General features: G+C 40.6%; 1 protein-coding gene across 3 annotated transcripts in view; it reads right to left on the bottom strand.

Moving 5' to 3' along the window:
- ndfip2 (Nedd4 family interacting protein 2) overlaps positions 1 to 27,013 on the bottom strand; it is a 110,614-nt gene that overhangs the window by 43,292 nt on the left and 40,309 nt on the right. For 2 of the 3 annotated variants that reach the window (XM_059646515.1, XM_059646517.1), the window contains exons 3-5: positions 16,953 to 17,086; positions 16,368 to 16,418; positions 1,814 to 1,901 (exon numbers count right to left, since the gene is read on the bottom strand). In XM_059646515.1, coding sequence (XP_059502498.1) covers positions 1,814 to 1,901; positions 16,368 to 16,418; positions 16,953 to 17,086 — 273 coding nt within the window. The remainder of the gene's footprint in view (positions 1 to 1,813; positions 1,902 to 16,367; positions 16,419 to 16,952; positions 17,087 to 27,013) is intronic. The other variant, XM_059646516.1, reaches the window with a different exon arrangement.

Genomic DNA, 27,013 nt, shown 5'->3' with positions numbered 1-27,013 from the left:
GTTCCATAGGTTCCAAAGTTTGCAAACTTCTTGCTCCACACCAAGTCTAATTTCACCAACTATTTCCATTTTGCAAACTTGCTCCTGGTTGCATTAAATTTAAAACACTCATTCCCATCTTCAGTTTCTTGCCGTACCCTGTCTCTGCAACTTACTTCTGTGTCCTTCATTTTTAAGTGTTGATCTCCTTTGCAAACTCAATCTCTATTGCTGGTGGCACAGCTTTCGCCCATTGGGAGTCCTGTTCTGCAGTACTTCCTTCTCTAAATCTTCCTGTTTTGCTACTTCTCAGAACTTATTCATTCAGTCACAGGAGTGGTTGATATATAGACTGTTAAAATTATAATTCAGCAGCAGAGAGAAATTAAGGGCACATAATTATACTACTGGAGACTGACTTGAACATGTGCTAGGCCCTATGCAGTGCATTTAGTGTGCTGTGTTCAGTTTTGGGTTATATTACAAAAGGAAATGCACTTTCATTAGATGGAATCAAGAGAAACAATGGGAGTGATTTGTGAACTGAGAAATCTGAGATATCAGAGGAGATGACTGCTTTGCAAATTCACCCGAGGGGAAAAAAATGGAAGGAAACTTAATTCAGTTCTTTAAGATTTGGCCAATACAGATTCAGAAAAGCTCACAGTGGTAGAGAATTTGGAATCAACAAAGTTCTGTGATGTATAGTATTCAAGGCTAAGTAACACTGTTTGAAAAGATGTCAAGGAAAAAAATAAATTTCTAATACAGATTACCAAACAAGTTTTTTTCCCAATTAAATTTAATTAGCTTTTTCTATTAATGGTAATTCAAGGTTAGTTGTTCCAGAATCTCAGCGACAGATATGAGGAACGGTTTATTGTACAAGATGAACAGAAAAATCGTCATGCGTCCAATACATAACCATGTTTTACGCTCACTGAAAATATTCAAAAAGAGCAAAAGAAAAGATTTAGATGTAATAATCACAAAATTACTGAATTTATTTATTAAATCTGTTTAAATAGAGATGGTTAGTTAAAAGCAAAAATCAAAGAAGAAAAAGCAGGTCATTCAGATGTTATTAATGGGCCAAAAATCAAACCATTTACGTTAGATAGTCAAACTGCACATTATTTGTACACTGTTGCAAACGGTAATCCCAACAGGCACACTGATGGAGGAAGTACTAAGAAGGTGCAATTCAGTCCATTATCAGTAATTATGATAGAAAACTGGTCGAAATTCTTTCGTGCTTAACTGTCACAAAATGATCCAGTCCGTTATTCAAAGTTAGTGTTAAGTCCTTCGACAATACCTTCCAAACCCATATCATTTCCACCTAGTTGGGCAAGAGCAGCAGATACTTGGGAACACCACCATCTGCAAGTTTCCTTCCAAACCACTCATCATCCTGACTTGGAAATGTGTCGCTGTTCCTTCACAGTCTCTAGGTCAAAATCCTGGAAACAGTACTTAATAGCGCTGTGGATCTATCTACAGTACATAAACGACAGTGGTTCAAGACAGCAATTCACCAGCCAGCAATGCTTATATTCCACTGGTGCAAGCAAATATGGTAAGCAAAGCCTATAAAACAGCGTTGTAGGTATTATTTTAAGCTCTAAGCCACTGTTTATTTACCTTATGCAGAATCCTAAGAAATCCTTTCATCCACTCAATCTATTCACTGGTTACGCAAAATTTCAAATGGGAAATCAAATTTAAAATTTATATGCATTCTAGAGAGTTCAAACTGCTGAATGAATATGACATCATTCTATTGCCTTAATTGAATAAAACACCAAACCACAAGAACTTGATGTAGACTTACTAAAAAATGCTAACATGAAGATGCCATCATTGCCTACTCTCAGTTGGTCAGCATCATTGAAGTCATCTCGTGGTGGGAAGTCTTCCTCCTACATTTGTAAGGAGACACAATGCTTTATGTAAAAGTATGTAGTTTTGAATTATAATCAGAAAAAGCTTAAATTCACATTACTAAAATTTCCACACCATTCCACATTGTACCTTATTTGTATGATAGCCAATAACATATCACCTTAAACTTTAGACAAAGTCATTTTAGCTGAGAAATTATTTGAAGAATATGAAATTTTTCGGAATGACATGGAGATTATTTTTGCAACATTGGAAACAGTGACATGTTCACAGTTCTTATTTATAATCAAATTATATAGGCATTCTAAAAGATTCCATTTCCATTTACAGAAAAAAAAAGTAATCAAGAGGAAATTTTCCAGCTGTTTACAATGTCACTAGGATATGATGATGCAGAAAGATCTTCCCCAAAGGCACTAACAAAACATCAGTTACAATGTTTTAACACTTAAAAGAAAATCTCTCTGTTTTTAGAAAAAAGATTAAATGCAATAGAGCAATTTAAATTGTATAACAGTGTAGAAAAATTGTGAAAGAGACTTATTTGGACATAAGAGTGCAATCTTTTCCTTTTAAAACACATTTCCTTAAAATGAATGTGGTATCATTTACTATCTATTTGTAAACAACATTTCTTCATCGATAGTGGGAACTGCCAATGTTGAAAAATCTGAGATAACAAGATGTAGAGCCAAGCAGCCGAGGAGCAGGAAAGGTGACATTTCATGTCTGGACCCTCCATCAGAAATTGGGGAGGGGAAGAGGATTCTGAAATAATGAGAGAGAAAGATAGAGAAAGAGTGGATGGAGGGTGGACAAAGGAGAAGATAGGTAGAGAGGAGATAGACAGGTCAAAGGGGCAGGGTTGGAGCCAGTAAAGGTGAGTGGAGGTGGGGAGTTAGGGAGGGGATAGGTCAGTCCAGGGAGGTCGATGAGGCTGGTAGGTAGGAGATGGGGGGGAAGTGGATAGTCAGGGAGAGGGATAGGCAGATTAGGGAGGCACGGATGAGCTGGGCTGGTTTTGGGATGTGGTCGGGGGAGAGGAGATTTTGAAGTTGCCTCAACCTCTCCACCCTTCTCACGCACTGCAACTTCTCCTCCAAAGAACGTGCAGCCCTCTGGTCCCTCCACTCCAATCCCAACCTCACCATAAAACCTGTGGACTGTCTACATTGCAGAGGCCAGATGCCAGCTCTCTGACACCTTCTCCTACCGTCCTCTTGAGCATGACCCCACCCAGACCACCAAAACATCATCTCCCACTTCAGGGGACCTCCCACTCACAGCCTCTAACCTCGTTGTTCCCCAACCCCGCACCGCCCGTTTCTATCTCCTTCCCAAAATCCACAAACCTGACTGCCCTGGTCGACCCATTGTCTCCACCTGCTCCTGCCCCACCGACCTTATCTCCACCTGTCTCGACTCCATTTTCTCTCCCTTGGTCCAGGAACTCCCCACCTACGCCCTCCACCTTCTCCAAAACTTCCAATTCCCTGGTCCTCAACTCCTCATCTTTATCTTGGATGTCCCAATCCCTATACACTTGCATTCCACATGCAGATGGCCTAAAGGCCCTCCGCTTGTTCCCGTCCCACAGGCTCAACCAGTCCCCTTCCACTGACACCCTCACTCGTAACTTCTCCTTCAATTCCTCCCATTTCCTACAGACAAAGGGGGTGATCATGGGTACCCGTATGAGCCCAAGCTATGCTTGCCTCTTTGTAGGATACGTGGAACAATCCCTCTTCCAAAGGTACACTGACCCCATCCACCACCTCTTCCTCTGTTACATCGATGAATGTACCGGCACCACCTCGCGCTCCCACAGTTCATCCACTTCACTAATACCTTCCACCCCAACCTCAAATTCACCTGGACCATCTCCGATACCTCTCTCTCCTTCCAGGACCTCAACCATCTGGAAACCAATATCGATTTCAAGCCTATCCCCCGACTCCCACAGCTACCGAGAAAACACCTCCTCTCACCCACCTTCCTGCAAAAAATGCCATCCTCTATTCCCAATTCCTTTGCCTCAGCTGCATCTGCTCCTGAGATGAGGGATTCCACTCCAGGCTATTCCGGATGTCCTCGCTTTTCAAGGACCGCAACTTCCCTCCACAGTGGTCAAAAACGCCTTAGACCATATCTCTCGCATTTCCCACAATTCATCCCTCACAGCCCTAATCCACAATAACAACCGAAACAGGATCCCCCTCGTCCTCACGTACCATCCCACCAAATTCCGGATCCAACACATCATCTTCTGACACTTTCGGCATCTGCAATCCGACCCCACTACCAAAGACATTTTTCACTCCCCTTATCTGCTTCCTGGAGGAACCACTCTCTCCATGACTCCCTTGTCCGCTCCACACTCCTCAGCAGCCCCACTACCCCCGACACTTTTCCCTGAAACCGCACGAAGTGCTACACCCGGCCCTACAGCTCCCCCCTCAGCCCCATCCAGGCACTGAGAAGACCTTCCACATCAAACAGATGTTCACCTGCACATCTGATGTATTCGCTGTTCTCAATGTGGCCTCCTACACATCAGGGAAACCAAGCAGAGGCTTGGGGACTGCTTTGCAGAACAACTACGCTCGGTTTCCAACAAACGACTGCTCCTCTGGTTATGAACCATTTCAACTCCTCCTCCCACTCCTTGGACAACATGTCCATCTTGGGCCTCCTGCAGTACCACAATGATGCCACCCAAAGGTTGCACGAACAGCACCTCATATTTCGCTTGGGAACCCTGCAGCCCAATGATATTAATTATGACTACACAAGCTTCAAAATCTCCCCTTCCCCGACCACATCCCAAAACTAGCCCAGCTCATCCCCGCCTCCCTAACCTGTCTGCCTTTCCTCCCACCTCAAGCCCAACCCCATCGCCTGTCTACCAGCCTCATCCCGCCTCCTTAACCTGTCTGTCCTCCCTGGACTGACCTAGCCCCTCCCTAATTCCCCACCTACATTCACCTTTACTGGCTCCACCTCTGCCTCTTTGACCTGTCTGTCTCCTCCCCACCTATGTTCTCCTTTATCCATCTTCTATCTGCCTCCCCCTCTCTCCCTATTTATTTCAGAATCCCTTTCCCCTCCCCCATTTCTAAAGAATGGTCCAGACCCGAAACATCAGCTTTCCTGCTCCTCTGATGCTGCTTGGCCTGTTGTGTTCATCCAGCTCTACACCTTGTTATCCAACATTTCTTAAGTTATACACACAAAGTTTACAGAGTGCTTTCACTTCTAATTTAGCATTTTGTTGATGTTGTAAATTCATTAGCTTGAATTTTATTTGAGACCATCTGCTTATGCGGTTGTAAATGCTACAATATTCACAAAGTATGCTAAGTTCATGTAATCACTTCTTGTAGCATAGTAGATTTAGTAGGTGGGAAAGCTAAAATGCTGGAGGAGAAACTTTTGGAAGCAATTCTAAGGGACAAGCAGGGATTAATCAAGAACAATCTGTGTGGTTTTGTTAACAAGAGGTCAGTCTAACCCCCAGCTTAATTGCATTTTTCCAAGATGTCACCAGGTGTTTAATTGAGTACAAAGCTTTTGATGTGGTCTATTTGGGCTTCAGAAAGGCTTCTTATAAGATCCCTCATGGAAAATTGGTAGCAAAGATAAGAGTACACAGGATCCAAGAAAATTTGGCTAATTGTGTCCAGAATGGGCAAAGTGGCAGGAAGCAGATGATGATGGTCAAGGGGTGTTTTTGTGTCGGGTCCAATGGGATTTCGCAGGGAACAGTGTTGGGGGTTCTTGCTGTTTGTAGTATATATGTATGGGACTATTAATCATTAAATTTGCAGCTGATACGAAAATTGCTAAGTGGTAAATAGTGAGGAGGACAAGCAGAATACAGGTGGATATAAACAGGCTCATCAGTGGTAAATGGAATTCACTCCAGCTAAGTGTGAGGTGAAGCAATTGAGTAGCATAAAGCAAGGAAATAGGAATGGTAGGACACCGGCAAGCACTGAGAATCAGATGGACCCTGAAGTTCATGTCCTATGATCTTAAGGATCCAGTGGACAAGTAGATAAAGTGGTTAACATGCATATGGGATCCTTGCCTTTATTAATTGATGCAGAGAATTTAAGAGCAAGAAGATGATGCTTGAACTGCATTAAAAGCTGGTTAAGCCACAGCTAGAGTATTGTGTGCAACTCTAAATCTACATTAAGGAGGGGTGTGTTTATGCTGAAGAGGGTGCAGAAGATATTTACCACGATAATGCCTGGGCTGGAGAGTTTTAGTTATGAATTGAGATTGGATAGTGTATGATTGTTTTCCTTGGAGTAGAGGGAGGACATGATTGAGATATATAAAATTATGTGGGGCGCAGACAGGGTAGACAGGATGGAACTTATTCGCTTGACAGAGAGCTCAGTGACGAGGAGACATTGATCTAAGGCAAGGGGCAGGAGGTTTACAGGGAATATGAGGGAAAAAAATTCAGAGGTTTTGGGAATCTGGAACTCGCAGGCTGGAAGGGCGGGAGACGCAGCAAACCTTACAACATTTAAGTAGTATTTAAATGTACATTTGCAATGCCAAGGCATACAAGGATATGGGCCAAGTGCTCAAAAATATGATTAGAATAGTTAGACGATTGTATTTGCCCAGCAAAGACTCAATGGGCTGAAGGGCCTTTTTTCTGTGCTGTAGACCTCAAAAGACACCAAAATGCCTTGGTCTTGTCAACCCATCTCTCCTAAGGTAATCATTTCCAATCTTAATTCATAATTTCCAAATGTAGCAAATCCACTCACGCACAAGCGTTTATTTGCAAAATCTAAATTTAAAAGATTCATCCTTTACTTGGAGATGTCTCAGCCTCTCATTACCTGAAGAGGATCATTTACCAATGCTACTTTAAAAAGTCCAAAGAAAAACTTGACTCCTTCCTGCCTTTGGCGCAATCTGATTTCTATTCCATTCCTATGAATAGATCCAGAACAGAAACTGGGCACCTGCAGTTACAATTATAGTATAGGGAGACATGATTAATCTGCAGCGAGGTCTGCTCAACCAGCAATAAAAATGACCAGATCTTGACCTCGAAACAGATATTGGCCAGGACAAAGACAGAAGAAATGCCCTGGTTCTCATAACTGTATCCTGGGAACTTTTATGTCCATTTCAGAGGGCCGAATGAATCGCAATTTAATATCATGGCATCTCTGACAGGAAACACTCACCCAGTAATGCACTGAATTGCAAGCTCAAGAAGACATGCAAGGGAATGGGAAGAGAACACAGTCTTCTGACTTAAAAGCGGACAGTGTATCATTCAGTGAGTCAAGGCTGATGCACCAAAAAACCTAAATTAATTCCAGCCTAACAACACATGTATAACAAATGCAAGCTGAATTATTTGGAAACGTAACCTTCCATATAATTAAACAAGTTAGGTTTCAAATTCTATGCCATATTTGATATGACATTCAGCTGCTGCACTGTTACAGAATTACTGTTCTGTTTCTTTCTTATCCCTGAATCACAATTCTTGTTGAGCTCCTTTCGGCCTCAAGTTTGTCTGCAATTATTTAGAGCTAAAAAAAACTAGTGAGGCTCTTCTTAAAGTAGGCAGAATATATTTACTCAATGAAATTTGCTTAGTAGGTATAAGAATAAAAATAATGACCATTTGCAATTCAAAGGTGATGAACTGACAGATTTGAAATGCTGAGTTCTTTGTGATAAACCTACTTTTCGATGTTACACAGGATATACTGCACACTAACATACCATTCAATTTGACCAGGCAACACTGGCATTTGTTCGCCACTTGAGCCATCTCCTCTCATTCCTCATTAACCCTATCAATATAACTATGTTTATATTTCTATCACATCTAGCTTCTCTGAGATTACATCTATTACACTCACCTCAACAATTTGCTGTGATAGCGTGCTCCACCTGCACATTCCTCAACGGGTAAAGATGTTTCTTCCAAATTCTCTATCTGAATTTTTAGTGACAACCTTATTATGATGACCTCCAGTGCTGCTCTCCCCGCCTCTTACCCCCCCACCCCCGCCACAAATGGTGCAGACTTTGTCTTTCTGCTCTGAAAATCTTGATAGTTTTAAAGGCCTCTTTATTTCATCCTCACCCTTACCTAATTAAGAGACTCATCTTATCCATTGCCATGTGGTATTCTAGTATCATTCTCGCAAGATTTTAGCTGTACATTCAATGCCTCTACACAGGTGATGAGAATTTCAAGCAGCATTCCAGTTATGGTTTAACTAAGATTCAATAAACATTTAGTGTGGTTCCTTACTTTTACATTCTATTAGACCTAAATCCAGCTGGTTTGTTTGCTTCCTTATGGCCTTGATAACATGTCACTACTTTTAGTGATTTACATATTAGAACTCCCAAATTCCTTGCTTCTCCTACACGCTTTAGAAATTAAAATCTAAATAAAACCCTTTTTCTTGCCATAAATTTTACGAATGTCAGAACTCACTTACTATTTGAATACTCAGTCTGCAAATTGTTACGATCTTTTTGCAATTTTTTCTGGTCATCCTTAGAACTACTTGCTTTCAATCCACATAAACTGACCCTCACTCACTAATTACTCACCATCCTTGGGATCCCTAGTATAGGCGACATATATAAAGCCCAGCCATGTTCTAGGTCAAAGACTGCTAGAAGAAGCTGCCCTTCACAGTGCATATAGAAAGACAGGAACAAAAAAACACTTTCAAGAGCACATTGGTGACATTCCATTGCAAATACATGTGCACATTTTGTATGTATTGCTGTTTTACATCACCTACATGATCAGCTTCACAGTAACCACAGCTACAAGGGTTAAATCTTCACACATCTTGGTAGAACCATCTCTAAGGGAATGCAAAGTGCTCCTCCTTCTCTAAGGCCCAGCATAGCATAACATTTTCTTATAATTCAATGAGGGTGCACCACACTCTGGAAAGCCTTCAAAAACAGTTGAAATTTTTATTCAACAACAGCAAAGGAAAAAAACAACAAATAGGGAACAAACAGGAATTGTTTCTCTTTTGAGCAAAAGATTAACAGTCAATGAATGATCACTGCACCTTGCTCACATCTATTGAAAGCAGGTGCCAGTAAGTCCTATCTGGCTTATTACACATGACACCCCAGCAATGCATCATGCAAAAGGTGATGTTCCTCCTGCTCAAAGCCCTCATTTTCTGTTTCAGAAGACTGCTGCTGTTCTGCCAGGTCTCTAGAGTCTATCATATCCCTCTTTTTGCCTTCTCCAGTTATGCGGAACTCAACAACTGATTCAAGAAGACAGATGACCAACAAAAGTTTACAAAGTCAGACTGGAGGCAAAAGTCACCTTTTATTTAGTGTACATTGATCTTAAGCACAGAATATGTTGTTTAATTTTTAACTCAACTTAACTCATTATTTCACTCTTCTGTGCATTTGGGAACTATACTGTTGTTCGCTCACTGCAGCTGGGTGCTGGAACTCCCTTTCTAAAAGCACTTTGGGTATACCTATAGTACACTGACTGCAGCATTTCAAGGCGGCAGTTTACTGTAACCTCCCTTGGGCTTTGGGATGGACAATAAATGCTATCTATCCAATGATGCTCATATTTTTTGAAAGAATTTTAAACAGAGTTCTCATGACAGTCAGCTTTGGCAATTTGCATCACTAGAAAAATAAACTATTACGAATTTAATGTTAATTTGATTTTAAGAAAACTTTGTTGTACTGTGCACCATACTACTGTTTTCCTCAGTGCTCAGGCTTATTGTCTAATTAACTGGTCAAAAAGATCCTCCGTTGCAGGGATTGACAGTTCAACCACAGCAAAAACTGAAATTGCCAGAAAAACTCAGCATCCATGGAGAGAAAACAGTGATCCTTCCTCAGAACTGACTGTGGCTACGAAGAGCTTGGTATATATGCTAACGATGGAGCAGTAGAGAAGTAAATAATAGGTGGAAATGAGTCCAGACAGAGAAAACAGCAGTGGCTGGGCTCCGTTTCCACCTATCATTTACCCCTTCACACTTTCAATATATATTCAGCAATCTTTTTCTAGTTACAATCAGTTCTGAAGAAACAAATGTTAACTCTGCTTTCTCTCCACAGATGCGGCCACGCCTGCTGACTTCCTCCAGATTTTGATTTTCTATTTTAGATTTCCAGCATCCATGGTTTTGTTTTGGTGGACAGTTCAAAGTTTTGACGAAGTGTAGTAGATACTTTTTTTGTTGGTGCTATAAATATCTCCTGGATTGCAATTCAGTCAAATATCCACCTCCCATACAATAGTCACGTTAGTGTAAAACCTACCCTTTTGTCACCAACTGTCTTAAATTTTAAATCAAGCTACATAAAGTAGTCAGTCAATCTAAGTTTGAATTTTTTGGTGCCCAAAGAAAGGCTAATTTTTAAGCCGTTGCACACAAGATTCCATCTGAATGTCCTTCTCTAACTAACTTAAACCAACCAAACGGATGCCTTCATCAAGACTTTTGTCAGTTGCATTGTTTTTGTAGACTTGAGTTCTTTTCAACTTACGATCTATGGTTTTAACCTATGGTGCAAGTTACGGAAGATTTGATGCTTTGTTTTCACAGAAAAGAAGATCTCTTCCTCAATATGTTAATGTACATACGTACTTTCCTATTAGAGCAGACTTCAGCTGCCAGTTGCGTATTTGCAGTCTGTTTGCAAATGAAGGCAAAAAGCAAGAAATTGTTTAGAATTCATATTAAAACTGGCCATATTCCAATTAGAATCAGCTTGAATACCAGTTGTATTCAAGTCAGTCAATGTCCAGCCTGCTCAAATGTTTGTCAAAATAGGGGTGATTTCCATTTAAAGAGAAAAGGTCTTTCTCTTGGGAGAACTAGGACTCAAACCTGGGAGTTTATTGTAGCCACTATGACAGCCACAATTTAGTGAGGTGAGTCAGTGGAGCACATTTTTTATTCAAAACATTAGATACATTGCTTGTTCAAAAGCAAACGGCAGCATGAGATCTTCACAAATTTCTAACATTCTATTACCATCTTGCTTCATACTTTAATTTACTTGAAATTTGTTTTGAAAACAAAAATCCATAAACCACATTTATTTTCTATATGTTTAAATTAAATTCTGCTCAATGAATGCTATAATTTCACTGAGATACAAATATTTAAATGTTACTTTCTGCCATAATCCTGATTCTGAAAGGTAACAATATGTAGTCAACTTTGTCCTTTTTTGATACGTAGCAGAAGGTGAAAGCAAAGATGTTGAATTTTTGTGCTTCTTTGTAAGCTGACATCATGTTTTATGCTCAAGCACACAAAATCCATCAATTGCCGATTCACATCTACCACCCCACTATTTAGGTTGCTAAACACTCCTTCCTTTTGAAACATCATTGTTGTGGTCAACTTTAATCAAGCTTACTGCATTCACTTCTACAAGAACAACCTTATCCATATAATGTCCATATAATCATCATTATAGAACCAAACACACATTGCGTGACTGCTTCGCTGAACAGCACAAACTATCCATAAGTGTGACCACTAGCTCCCAGTCACTTATGTCGATTCTCCATCCCATTTCTTCTCTAATCCGTCTACATTTAAGGTTCTACAATGTTCCAACATAGAAGTGCATGTCTTTCCCATTTCCTGTTTCATTTTGAATACTTTTATAATTAATATCTTCCAGTGCTGAAGACTCCACAGGTGAAACATTAACTTGGCTGTCCTCTCTACAGATGCTGCCTGACCTCGAGTTGATGCAAAATTTCTGTACTCCAATGAATGATCCCATCAGCCACAACTCCCTGCCAGAGAAAGCCAAATTAGTCAAGTTTGATACTGTCATAAGTGTCACCAGAATAAGATTGCACATCTCCATTACAGATGCTTTCATCATTTGGGGCAAGTCAGCATTTGTTGAATCCTCAGCAGCTTCTTTCCTAATATGTAACCTATAGACTGATTGTGATAGAGAATCCCACCAACAACATGATCTTCAATCTCAGACAATGCAAAAGGACTGAAATGCAATTAATGCTATATTAATTTCATGAGGTTAGAGTATGTTTTGAGCAGCGATATAGATTTTTAAAGGGATTAGGCTTTTAAATTATGAGAGTTTCAACCTATTGACATTGATAGCTGTCCTTTTCGTGTTATGACAAGGAACCAATTTTAGCTTAATGCTTTAAGGATTCTAGATTGTCAGATGTTTTTTGGAATCCATTTTGCACTCTGTTACAATGGTCGTACTTGTTGGCATACATTCAGAGAACTTAGTGTTCCGAAATATACTCGTCACATTCAGTTCTGCCTTCTAATAGGAGTAGGATTTGGCAAGTTTCCAAAAGGTCACTCAAAGCAGTTCAAGGGTCACTGAAGAGCAGTTCAAAGCATTATGTGGAGTTGAAAGACAGATGCAGACTCCATGCAGGGAAGTACTATTTAGCTGAACTACTGAGAAGGGAGCTAGCTCTGTGCGGTTGGGGCTCAGTTAGAAATCAGGGGATGTTGCATAGATTAATGCAGTCAGTGTTCAGAAATAAATTCTAGGAGTCAATTGGCAGCTATGTTTTAAGGTTTGGGCTCAGAAGAAGCTGTGTGTCATTGGTAGTTCAGTGCAGCAAAGAGAGCAAGATTGAAAGCTCACAAACATTGTGGTGTAACTGAGCAGTGTTTGGAGCTCAGGAATCTTTTCTGATGAAGTGTCTAGGCCTGAAACGACAGCTTTCGGGCTCCTAAGATGCTGCTTGGCCTGCTGTGTTCATCCAGCCCCACACTCTGTTATCTTGGATTCTCCAGCATCTGCGGTTCCCATTATCTCAGCAGTAGTACCAGCTTGGTGGAGCTGTATGTGAAAAAGCCGAAGGGTGTCTGCAAGTAATGCAGGACCCAGAAGCAATATGTTGCTATGATTGAAGATTAGCTAACAGGAAACAGAATGTAGGCAAAAATGGGTAATTTTCTACTTGGCAAATTCATGGTTACTAAATTTGCTAATGACACAAAAGTTGGGAGTAAGGATGGAAGTGCACTGGAGTAATACCTGGAATGGAAATATTGACTGATGAAAGGGTGGACAGGCTACCCTTGTATCCATTGAATAAGAAGCGATTTGAGTGGGACGCAACATCCTGAGGGTTCTTGATAATAGTGGAAAGGAGAGGATGCTTGCTCTTAAAGAAGAATCTAGAACCAGTCACAAATGTTTAAAAATAATGAATCACCCATTTAAGATGGATGGCTTTTTTTTTCCTCTCAGAGCAATAACATGTTTTGAATCACTCTTCCTTTAAAATGTTGGTGGAAGCAGAGTCTATGAATGTGTTTTTAAGGCAGCAGGATTACTGAGGAATCTGTGGGACCTGTTTCAACCACATTTGCAGTGTGATCTGTTTTGTGGGACTTTGAGCATGGTGTATGTTTTTTCCACATCTACTCAGGTCAACTGTGAATGTTATACAATTTATTACTACTGTTTATTGTCTGCTCAAATCCATGGAACCTTGTGACTTTATTCTCTTGGGAAGGAACTGGATTTCAAAGTTTGTCTACTTTATAAATAAAGGCTAATGATACTGAATTTGGCAATATCATCTAGGGTTATAACTTAGATTTTAGTAAACCCATACACCCAACTCTATAATGCAAATGATAGATCAAACCTTCACACTTCCTTTCAAAAATTATGAATTGCTGCTTAGAGACCATCTAACTTTTCTGTACTAAATGAAATACTACGGTGATAATTCATTACTGTACATTGTCAAATAAACAAAAACAAAATAGCTTTGAAAAATTATACAGGCATTTAAAAATGAGGACGATGCCAGGAATCTGCAAATTTGCTAGTCTGTTGTTTGCCTCACAAAGAGCATCACACCTTTAATCTTCCTGTTATTTTTATGACCCTGTGGTAATTACACAGGAAAAGGGGGCAAAAGATAAAAGAATGAAATTTGAACATCCACAGTTCACATTAATTACACATATTGAAGTGAAGTCGCAGTCAAATCAAATTTTCATTTGTGGGATTTCCAAAATATGACGGGCACACTTTAGATCTATCAAAATAAGATCTATATTTACCATACTTCTTTGAAAAAAAAACCATTTTAGACATGATCTGGATATACATAGGGAAAGGTATTTATTTTAAGTAGACATGCATACACACAAGTTGTCAGAGGCTTTTGGGCTATCAAAGCATTTAAATCCTTTGTCCTTTAAATTTTTGAAAAGGACTGTCTATAATGTTAAAGGACTGATCAGTGCTTGCCATTCTGTTTCATCTGATGGCAGAAGTCGGCAGGGTTTCATTACAGAATTAATGTTGCATGACTGATTTCATGACCCATCATTATCGTGTTGAGGTGCCTTTTAGTACACAGCTGGATTGGTAGCTCCAAGAATTTTAAGTAGAGCCATGAATATAAATGCTTGTGTTTAATAAGGAATCATGTTAAATGTAGTGTACACGTTTTATCAAGAACCATTTTTTTAAAAATAGTGAATTCATCAACAGGCACATAAAAGTTTCATTGACTCTCAGCATTTATCACATAGTCAGTGCAAGGTGGATACTTGTGTAATGGGTGTAACAGCAGTGGGTGTTGGGCAGGGCACATGTCGTACTAAGTTGGCATAGATACTATGAAGAGCAAAGGAGGTATAGTGGAGCAAAGGTTTGCATGAACAGTAGAAGGGGCCAAGGTGGAGTGATTAGAATATGAGCTGACATGGGTTGGCAAAGATTGAACATGGAGACGTAGAAGCAGGTGGAGGGTAGAGTGAAAGAGTTCCAGCACTGTTTTTTGACTTATTATATTTGGCACAGACACAACTAAGTGCTGAAGCACCATGGCTGACCTTTGTAACAACCCACTTCTGCAATGAACAACCTTTAGACGGGATCAAAACTCATACTGGGAGCTGTGGGCTTAACTCTCATTGTTCACCACCAACTGCCACAAACCCAACCACCTGAACAAAAACATCCAAAGATCTGGGACACTTCACGTCGAGATTGCAAAATCCCTTCTGTACTGCTGACATGGAATGAAAGTTCTGACCCAGTTGATACTGAATCATTGCAGAAAGATAGGTTGGAACTTTATCAGTGAGCATAGCTTTCTAAATATGTTTGATTCTAATGATCTAATAAGTAATCTCTCTAATCCACAAAAGGGTACAATTAGAAATATTCAACCAAATTTTCTCTTTTTCTTACTTTGCCTCATTTTGTTCCCTTTGTTTCTTATAACAAAACTTTAATTTTGCTTCCCTGTGCTTGACTGGATGTTTGGATTCACCTTTTCTGTTATTCTTGTTTCTTCTTCAATCCTTAAATCTCATTGGACGAGCAGAAAGAATGCTGATGCCACCATTCACTAGGTTCCCCGCTGACTAAGTGTCCTCATCAAGTCGTTGTAAACTCATCCTTCCAGCAAGTTCAGCAGAGAAAAAAAAAATTAAGCTGAAATGTATTGGACAGACCTAACCAGTAAGAAAGATGATGCCCCCACCACACTCCCACCGAAGCCAAATCAAATTTCCCTCCTTATTACTATATTTCTGCCAGATTTACCAAGAGTCACCTCTTTCCTCTTCCATTGTTCCTCTGATTCTTTTAATTCCTAAAACTCATTGGTTAAGGAGATAGACTATTGATCTAAAACATGAAAATTCAAATTGAATGTAAATAATCCTACATTGGTTTCTTCTTTTCCTTAATACCTGGTTGAGCATACCAAGCATTACAAATTTCTGTACTATATCATTGTTGTGTTTGAGACATAGTCATAGTCATGCAATAATTGTGTTGCATGTTGTGACAGGTAAACTAGCTCTCATCAATGCCGATCTGGTAATTTAACCTCTATCAGTGTTTGCTACAAGTTTTCCACATTTGCTATGAAATTCAGATTGTAAGACAGTTTTGTTTATAAATGACTTCTCAAAACAATTTAAAACACTTCAGTTCACAAACATCAGTTCTTCAACATTATTCAATTAATAAAGAAAAAGGAAAGAATGAAGTGTTTTCTGTTTGAACAATAAGAAAAAAGGTAACATATATCATACACATCCAAAAATCTTTAGATCTACTGCCACTTGTAAAGCCATTTTTTAGGGTCTCCTCCACTCCACAAAAGCTACAATGATGTTAGTTAAGCCAAGTTACTTTCTTGAATGTCTCTGATCATTTTAGCAGAGACAGTATAAATTCAAATAGAAAGTCAATATCAATCAGAAGATATTTTATTCAAAAACAGATTCTGTTTATGGAAGGGTTAATCTGCAACAGAAAACACCTTTGATAACTGTAATTGTGACTGAAGACAGCATAACAAACTGAAAAAAGTGAACGGCATCCAACAAGGAAAAGGTACAAACTACACCTTTGAAATTGTAATGCAAACACTCCACAGTTATATATGTAGGAGAGAACTGTACCTGAGATGTACCTTGTAGAATTTCATCAATTAGATTCCTAGGCTCCCTAAACTGTCCAGGTGTCCAAGCAGAAAAACACAAGATAACATACAGTGACACAAATGAGTACAGACTAAATATAAGATATCAAACAATGTATTGCCATTCAAGTTTTCAAAGGATGGACAAATAGCCTTGACAGATCAATGCTTTTTGCAAGTGTGGCTATGCTCAAGAAAAATTAATACTTCGGTGGACTTCAACAACTGAAAGAAATATGCACACAGTCTCATTAGTCAATCTTGTGATATTAAAAAATGCTTGAATCAAAATAGACTGACTAAAGTGATTAAAAATTCATTTATTACTACACTGGATACCTGTTCAGAGGACATGGGGCACTTGCTTCATGGCATTAGTGGAGAACCACATCTTATTGTGTAATATCATTACAAGAGCAAAACTCACTAAAGCTTTCTGCTGTTCATGAAACCCTACTGAAAACCCCCAACTTGCAATCCTCAGATCATTTTGTAAACCCACTGTTTGTCAGCAAAAAAATTACAGCATCAGCTTGAAATTGTGCATTTAAAAAATAATTCTCACTCTCTGTCCAGGCTCTGTCACTCCAGCTGCCATTGCAGCAGCTTTAGCTTTTTCTGCTTCATCATATGTTGGCAGGGAGGTGGCAACACTGTAAGGTGGTGGCACTGGCATAAGATCACTGGGGAGATCAGTTTCTGTTGGAAGAGAAGATAGGGTTAACAATTACTTTAAGCTTCTGTGTGGGGGGGAAAGACAAAGCTATTTCAAAGTAAGGAGCTTAAAAAGTTCAATGGATGATGTTAGTTATATCAAAATGTGATTATTCCAATATTGATAGTCGATACAAGAATAGAAAACTATAACCATGTTCTTTGCTCTCTTATTACAGTTAGAGGAACTCTTGCACCATGCTCATGATCAAATCTATAGCACAGGTAAGTAGAATACAGTTCTGTTTTTCTTCCATAAAAGACAAGGTGATATTCAACGTATGTCATATAAGTGGTTTTATCCTGTTTTGTTGAAAGAGACAAGATATACCCATCTTTTTCAGGGAGTCTTTGTGGTTTAGAAAACAGCATTATCTTCTTACGTAAATCTACTAAGTGGTAGTACAAGGTATCTGTGCTTCAGAAACACATGTTTTTTCACCTTCTGCCAGTTTCTAGAATTCCTAAGTCTGTGCAACATCCAATTTCAGTGTAAAGCTCCAGCCTCCTAATTCAACAATGAGTTGGAATCACACTTCAAGAAGTTCCTTAATCTTGTGCCCTAAACAAAACTATCCATTTGGGTCAAACAACATGTACCCATGAGTGAAGGACAAGGAATCAAATGAAGTGGCAAAAAAACAAGATACTGAATCAGAAGAGCAAAGATGAAGAAGATAGATAAGATCCCGGAAAGAGATAAAGAACAGGGGGTATAATTGTGTGACAGGGGCAAACAAAGGGAGGGCACGAACAGAGGTGGAAAGAGAAATGTAAGGGGAAGGAGGCAAATGAGGCACAACATGAAAAAATGGTACAAATGAGAGTGCAGTGGAAAAGGAGGATTACAGTCCAAGAGAGGTGACAGGAAAATTAAAGGAAAAACAAAGATGATAATTTTACGTATCACCTTCAACAAACCAAAATAATTCAAAGACAGCACAAAACAGTACGGGCTCATCTCCTATCACTGTTGCTCTCTTCAAACTCAATTTATCCGCAACACACATCTTTACAGTTCTCTGTTCTGAAACTAAGGACTGTACCTCGGTACACTGTATCTAAGATGGCACGATGCGTTGGTGCCATTAGTTACTAATCTGTAAATGAAGAAGCTGTACCAAGGTATCTTTGTACCTAAGATGGTATTATAAGTAGCGATTTATCAACTTTTCACTGTACTCATTTGAGTGCAAAAGTTAATTCAATTCAATTCTACGCTTTGTTGAACTACTGACAACCCACCTTCCTTTCCTGGCTCCCATGTTAGTCCAAATACTTAAGTTCTCCCTCTCTTCAGATAATATCCCGATTTCTTTCAATTCTGTCATCACTACTCTCCTCACAGGTCAAACACTGATTATCTTCCTCTGACCTTACAGTCTAGTCTCCCATCTCCACCTCTATTTCCATTCCAAAAGCCTGAATGTATTTTCCAGAACTCATCCATCTAAACATTAATCCATGGCCATTAGCTGTATTTAACTGTTCTCACCCGCTTCCACTTTATCCAGTTAGTCATTGTCAACGAGTCATCTGCAACAAGTCACCTGCAATGCCTTCTCTTTCTGGTCCCACCATTACCTCCAGTGCCCCTAAAGGTCTCTCATTAGCTCTCTTATATTTCTCATCGGAAATATAATACAGAGGAGTCAATAGTTTCTGGATGTATACCTCACCAACTCTCAGCCCCTCCCTTGTCAGGCTACTAATCAGACATCAATGGAATAGCAGAAATTTTCTCAAAGTAAACTGTGGACAGAAAGAGAAGAAAATGGTCTTCAGTCTCCACCACAAGCTCCAAATCTGAAACAACAACTCCAATACGCACTCTCATAAGTCACCTGAGGCTAAGCCAGACTACAACCTTGGTATGAGAATTGACCTGGAGGTGAGCTTTTAACCACACATCTGCGCAATCATTGAGTCAATTTATTAACACAACGGCAATATTGTTAATCTCCATTCCTGCCTTAGCTCATCAACTGCTGGAATCCTCAACTGTGCCTTGGTTACCTCTTGGCTTGACTATTCCAGTGGATACTCGTGGCCAGCCTCTTGCGTTCAAAGCTCCACAAACTTCAGATAACCAAAACTCTGCCAATAATGTTTCTAACTCACTCCAAGTCCTAGTCATCCTTCACTCCTGCGTTTTTACTAACCTACACTGACGTTCAGGTTAAGCAACACCAGCGTTAAAATTTTCATTGTCACTTTCAAACCCACCATGACCTCGTCCCACACCCGTCTCCAGAATCTCATACATATCCACACCAGCAGATATTTGCATGCCTCAAATACAGGTCTCTTGAGCACCCCTAATTATAATGATAAACAATGGTAACCAGGCTTTCAACTACCAAGGCAATAAGCTTAGAAAATCCATCTGTAAATTTCTCTACATCCCTTTCCTACACTCAGCACTCTATAAACTGTATTCTTGGCTTAAATATCCCTTTAGGTGGCTCAGAATCAAATCTGTTTTAGAATTGTGCCTGTGACAAGTTTACCATGTTAAAGGTACAATAAAAATACAAGTTGTTATTGCTGACAAACACATTAAAAGCGCTGAATGTTGACACAAAGATAAGGCTTGAAAACTTAAGCAAGAACTGAGGTGGTAGGCAGGTACAGAGATTTACTGGTGGTGAGGGACAGAAGCAGATGCATTGAAGATAAATCTAAAGGAATGAGGTTGACACGATACGTTTTTATAGATTTTCATGCAAATTTGAAGGCAAAGATAAAGATTTTAAATTCTACCTGTTACAGAAGAGTGTCTTTATTGGTCAATGACGACAGAAGTAATGAATGAACAAACTTAATGCACAACAGTATGAAGGCAACTGTTCTTTGGAGCTTCTGAGGAAAGGATGGTGGGAGGTCAGTAAGGACAGCTTTAAAGTCAGAATGTGACAAATGCAGGGCAGGTATTTTAGTTGCATGGGGAAGGAAGGCTGGAGACAGAAAAACAGTGAGAACTGCTGTAAAGGTGGAAATTAACAGTACTTCTTAAATATTTTTGCAATATGATGCAGAGCTGAAGGAATGTGATCCTGTCTTGGTTTAGCCTGAACAAGTAGCACAAGAAGAAGACATCCAAGCTTTCTTCTCCAAAAGAATGCAGAGAGGAGCTTAATAAAGATTTCCAAGTTAATGAGGCATCCAGACAGAGTGGAGAGGGAAGAGCTATTTCCAGTGATGGAAGGATTGTGAAAAACGAACGAGCAGATTTAAGGTCATTCACAAAAGACACTTTGGACAATGTAAGTAAACTCTATTTCATGCATTGAGTGGTGAAAATTTGGAATGCATTATCTGAGAGTAAGGATTCAATCAAGGTTATCAAGAGGAAATTGTTTTATTTCATGAAAAGGAACAGCATGCAGGGCACAGTCAGATGGTGCCAAGTGACAGTAGATGAAATGTACCTTCACAAAACCAACATAGGCAATGTGGTGAATGGTGTCTTTCTGTTTTGTTCCCATTCTGTCAATCAAGAATCGAACTCAACCTTGTACACATACAATGACTGTAAATAAACTGCACTCTAGGGAAGAAAAATCCCTACAAAACAGTGACCATCCAAAAAAAACTCATCTGTCTTAGATAGGAGATCCCTTTTTTAACCAATGTGTGCCCTTCAGCTCTAATCTCTTCAAGGCAAAGCATACTATCAGCATCCATCTGATTAAGTCCTCTCTGAATGTTATATGGTTCTGAACTCCCAACAGATACAAGCCCAGCCTGACCAGCATTTCCCTGCACAAAAACACACCCATCCCAGGAGTCAGTTCAGCAAACCTTCTTTGAACTATTGCCAACATTATTATATTCTCTCTCAAGGAGACCAAAATGATACATAACATGGCAGGTGCAGTCTCATCAGTATAGACAACAGTAGCAAAGCTTCCATACTTGAACATTCTATTCCCCTTGCAATAAACGCCAACATTCCATTCGTCTTTCTAATTTCCTGATGTACCTGCAGACTAGCTTTTTGTAATTCATTACGAGGAGAGCCATATTTCTCTTTATTAAGGTTCTGAAATCTTTATTTTAATAATTTATTTCTATTGATCTTGCCAAAGTGGACAAGTTCCTGTTTTTTTCCACCAGTTATCCAATCTATTGATTTTTGCCTACTCTTTACTTTGCCAAATCCAAATTTACTTTCCTCCCTCCTTTAAAACAATCAAATTTAACAACTATACATTCAGTCCCTTCTCCCAAGTCATTTATATCGATTGTGATACAGTTAAGACCCCACCTGATTCCTATGGCACTCCACAAGTTACAGCTTGCCAACTCAAAAATGACCCATTTATCTCCATCCCTGCCTCTTTAACTTGTCTGTCTCCTCTCCACCTATCTTCTCCTCTATCCATCATCAATCTGCCTCCCCCCCCTCCCTATTTATTTCAGAACCCTCTCCCCATCCTCCTTTTCTGATGAAGGGTCTAGGCCCGAAACATCAGCTTTTGTGCTCCTAAGATGCTGCTGGGCCTGCTGCATTCATCCAGCTCCATTCATCCAGCTCCACACTTTGTTATCTCATTTATCTCTACTCTCTGCTTGTTAGCTAACTAATCCTCAAACCATAATATGTCAATAGTATGTTAACAGTCAACATAATATGTTACGCTTGCACTATGAGCTCTTATTTTGTGTAATAACCTTGATGTAGCTCCTTATTAAACATTTTGGAAATCCATACCAACATCTACAAGTTCTTCTTTATCCATGTTGCATGTGACTTTTTCAAAATGGTCAATTTATTCAATTGCAATTTCCTGTTCACACAACCATACAATGCTTAGCCTGATTGCATTTAGAATATTTAAGGCCCTGCTATAACCCCCTTAATAATAGTTTTCTAGCATTCTCCTTCGGATAGCTGTTAAGAGAATTGGCCTGTAATTACCTGCTTTCTTCCTCTTTCCTTGTGTGAAAAGATAAATTACTTTTCCTGCTATTGAATCTAATGAGATCTTTCCAGAATCTAGAGAAGTCTGGAAAATTAACACCAGTACCTCTACAATCTCCATGGCCTCTTCTTTTAAGACCCTCAGATGAAGCTAATCATGTCCTGGAGATTTGTCAGCTTTTAATTCTACTTGTGAATATCTCTGGAATTGTTTAACACTGCTATCCTTTCACCTCTTGATTTACAACTATTTCTGGGATATTATTTATGTTGTCAACAGCAGCAAAAACAGATTTAAAATAAAAACCTGTTCAATGCTTACATCATTTCCTTATTCCTACTAATTTCCTCGTCTCAGTCTAGAAATCCCACGGTATCTTCAATTACCCTTTTCCCTCCTAAATGCTTGTCAAAACTCAGTGTTCACATACTTCCAGCCATTCTCTCTTATACCCTTACTCGTTTTAGTCTGAAATCCAAAAGCACACAAATGAGTTGGCAGCAAGAAGTGGTAGAGAGGAAGAAAAGGGTGTCCTTAGCGTACATAAGGATACTGATCTAATTCCTAAAAGTAACATTTTTTAAGATCCAGCATTAGGCCAGGAGGGCGCAACTGATATTGTTAGGGGATTCAGGAAATATCAGCACAGAACAGGGAGGAAAAGTCATTCTTTCCAAAGAACTGAACAATTTTCTTCTTCTAACAGTCAACATTAAGATGTTGAAAAGTTTGCTCCAGCATCTTCAGTCCCTGTTGTCCTAATACAGACAAACTTGACAAGAATATTTCTATTCTTTCTCTTGTCAAGAATATTCAGACCAACAGAAAAAACAGCAGCTTTGCAAACCAATCTCGTAAATTAAGTTGCCATTGCGAAATACAATCTTAACCATCATTAAGATTTATCAGGGTATTTGTGTATAGCTTACATAAAAAGGCATTTCCCCATCCAATTGGAAAAATGTTTGGGTCTTTATTAAAATAATGCTTCAAATACACATGAACCAGGGACAGAAGTAGGCCATTCAACAGTTCTGCCATTCTAAAAGATTATGGGTGATCTATTACGTTTCAAGCGTGACATTCTTGCCTACCCCAAACAAGAATCTGTTTACCTCTGACTTAATAGTATACAGTCCCCCATCACATGAGAGAGAGGGTTTCATAATCATACAATCAACTGAGAGAAAGACTTCTCATCTCTATCCTAAAGGGAGGCTCCCCCAGTTTCTCAACACACTGTCCCCTCTCCCAAACGGTTCTGGACTTATCTAGAAGAGTAGGGTTCTTTTCCATGTCCTTGCTGACAAGGCTATTCAGGTCTTATGTTTCAATGGAGTCACTCTCCACTCTTCTAAATTCCAATGCAAACAAGCCTAGTCTGCCCAGCCTTTCCTCATAAAACAGCCAATTTATTCCAGGTATCAATCTAGTAGATCTGCTCTGAACAGCCTCCTAAGCATGTAGATGCTTCCTTAAATAAAGGAAGCAAAACTGTACATGGTACTCCAGATGTGGTCTTACCAATACCATGAAAAACTGAAACTATGAAGTTCAAAATTCAGATTTCTATTTGGAAAATTATGATAACTGCCCAGTAGGAAATGACCAGTGGAAATCTGAAAGTGAAATATCAACACGTCAACAACACAAAGCACCGATTTTTGACAAAAATAATTTCTCCTCTTAAACCCTGCTGCCACTTTGCCCTCTATACCCAACTCAATCCGCTAAGTGAGAGGCTGGATGAACACAGCAGGCCAAGCAGCATCTCAGGAGCACAAAAGCTGACGTTTCGGGCCTAGACCCTTCATCCAGCCTCACATTTTATTATCTTGGAATTCTCCAGCATCTGCAGTTCCCATTATCTCTCCACCTATCTGGACTCCATTTTCTCCCCTTTGGTCCAGAAACTCCCCACCTACGTCCGTGAAACCACCCACGCCCTCCACCTCCTCCAGGACTTCCAATTCCCTGGCCCCCAACACCTCATATTCACCATGGGCGTCCAGTCCCTGTACACCTGCATTCCGCATGCAGATGGCCTCAAGGCCCTCCGCTTCTTCCTGTCCCGCAGGCCCGACCAGTCCCCCTCCACCGACACTCTCATCCGCCTAGCTGAACTCGTCCTCACACTCAACAACTTCTCTTTTGACTCCTCCCACTTCCTACAGACTAAGGGGGTGGCCTTGGGCACCCGCATGGGCCCCAGCTATGCCTGCCTCTTTGTAGGTTACGTGGAACAGTCCCTCTTCCGCACCTACACAGGCCCCAAACCCCATCTCTTCCTCCGGTACATTGATGACTGTATCGGCGCCGCCTCTTGCTCCCCAGAGGAGCTCGAACAGTTCATCCACTTCACCAACACCTTCCACCCCAACCTTCAGTTCACCTGGGCCATCTCCAGCACATCCCTCACCTTCCTGGACCTCTCAGTCTCCATCTCAGGCAACCAGCTTGTAACTGATGTCCATTTCAAGCCCACCGACTCCCACAGCTACCTAGAATACACCTCCTCCCACCCACCCTCCTGCAAAAATTCCATCCCCTATTCCCAATTCCTCCGCCTCCGCCGCATCTGCTCCCACGATAAGACATTCCACTCCCGCACATCCCAGATGTCCAAGTTCTTTAAGGACCGCAACTTTCCCCCCACAGTGATCGAGAACGCCCTTGACCGTGTCTCCCGTATTTCCCGCAACACATCCCTCACACCCCGCCCCCGCCACAACCGCCCCAAGAGGATCCCCCTCGTTCTCATACACCACCCTACCAACCTCCGGATACAACGCATTATCCTCCGACACTTCCGCCATTTACAATCCGACCCCACCACCCAAGACATTTTTCCATCCCCTCCCCTGTCTGCTTTCCGGAGAGACCACTCTCTCCGTGACTCCCTTGTTCGCTCCACACTGCCCTCCAACCCCACCACACCCGGCACCTTCCCCTGCAACCGCAGGAAATGCTACACTTGTCCCCACACCTCCTCCCTCACCGCCATCCCAGGCCCCAAGATGACATTCCACATTAAGCAGAGGTTCACCTGCACATCTGCCAATGTGGTATACTGCATCCACTGTACCCAGTGCGGCTTCCTCTACATTGGGGAAACCAAGCGGAGGCTTGGGGACCGCTTTGCAGAACACCTCCGCTCAGTTCGCAACAAACAACTGCACCTCCCAGTCGCAAACCATTTCCACTCCTCCTCCCATTCTCTAGATGACATGTCCATCATGGGCCTCCTGCACTGCCACAATGATGCCACCCGAAGGTTGCAGGAACAGCAACTCATATTCCGCCTGGGAACCCTGCAGCCATATGGTATCAATGTGGACTTCACCAGTTTCAAAATCTCCCCTTCCCCTACTGCATCCCTAAACCAGCCCAGTTCGTCCCCTCCCCCCACTGCACCACACAACCAGCCCAGCTCTTCCCCCCCCACCCACTGCATCCCAAAACCAGTCCAACCTGTCTCTGCCTCCCTAACCGGTTCTTCCCCTCACCCATCCCTTCCCCCCACCCCAAGCCGCACCCCCAGCTACCTACTAACCTCATCCCACCTCCTTGACCTGTCCGTCTTCCCTGGACTGACCTATCCCCTCCCTACCTCCCCACCGACACTCTCTCCACCTATCTTCTTTACTCTCCATCTTCGGTCCGCCTCCCCCTCTCTCCCTATTTATTCCAGTTCCCTCTCCCCATCCCCCTCTCTGATGAAGGGTCTAGGCCCGAAACGTCAGCTTTTGTGCTCCTGAGATGCTGCTTGGCCTGCTGTGTTCATCCAGCCTCACCTTTTATTATCTTGGAATTCTCCAGCATCTGCAGTTCCCATTATCTCTCAATCCGCTAAGTTCTTCTTTAAATCAGTTTGTGCACACCAATTATAAAATTTTAAACATATTCCAGTTACCTTATTTGATATTTTGTAATACTTCACAGAACAATACTAACAGATAACAGTAACTAATCGGAACATCTGTTCAAAGATTAAAAAGGTAAAAATTAACAATACTAAATAATTTGGTTGTCCTCGAGAAGAAAAGGAATCACATCTAGCAAGCAGATATTTAATCAAGCACTATCATGAAGAAGATTCTACCCTTCGCAAGTATGGAAACTCAAGTACGTGGAGTCACAAAGGCATAAAATAGGCATATTGTGCCTACAGGTATCCTTGAGTCAGCACTATCCTCCTATCCTGTGCACTGTAAGATCCTCTCTTACAATTGACAATTTGCCACCTCATGTTTAGAATTTGTAAATATTCAAAGTCATCAATTTTCCTCTTTACTAAGTTGCAATAGAAAAAAAAATAACCCAATACACTTCCAGGTTGAATTAAAATAATTTAAATTATAGGTAGAATCAATAAAGTCTGACTCCATTAAATTAAACTGTTCCATTCAGATTCCCATTATATCCTCTATGCACACTGTTTTCTAACGCTTCCAGGGACTTCCCTTTTTTAATTTCAGTTCCTATCCTTGCAGTTGTTGCAAGACACATTCTGCTTCACGTTTCTATCTTACCCATTCTGACAAATGGAACAGGGAAAGAAACTTCTCAAAAAACTCAGGATATCACCGTTGGTCTACCTCATTGCAGCTCCTAAGGCCAGCCAACTTTTAGATTCTGCTGCTTCATCAATAGCCTTTCCTCTATAGCAAGGCCAAAAGTGGGGAATTTCATAGATGAATGCAGAGAATTTAGTTTCATTCTCCATTCCTCAGATAATGAAGATGGCTGCGGCTGTGTTGCATGCAACAAGACCTGGATAATATGTTTGAGGTAATTAGTAGCAACAAGACAATTGCCAGCAAATAACCATCACCAATAAGCCAGAGTCTAACATGAATATGAAGATGTAGCAGCTAGTCTAGTAATCCAGAATCTAAAAGTTCTCAGGACTTGAATTTAAATCTCTCCACGGCAGGTGGTGAAATTCTCACTCACTAATGTATTTTAGGGGAGGAAATGTAAC

This window comes from Stegostoma tigrinum, chromosome 6 (assembly GCF_030684315.1).
Source record: "Stegostoma tigrinum isolate sSteTig4 chromosome 6, sSteTig4.hap1, whole genome shotgun sequence".
Classification (NCBI taxonomy): domain Eukaryota; kingdom Metazoa; phylum Chordata; class Chondrichthyes; order Orectolobiformes; family Stegostomatidae; genus Stegostoma; species Stegostoma tigrinum.
Note: the sequence above shows the minus strand (reverse complement) of the source record. Positions and strands in the feature narration are given on the sequence as shown.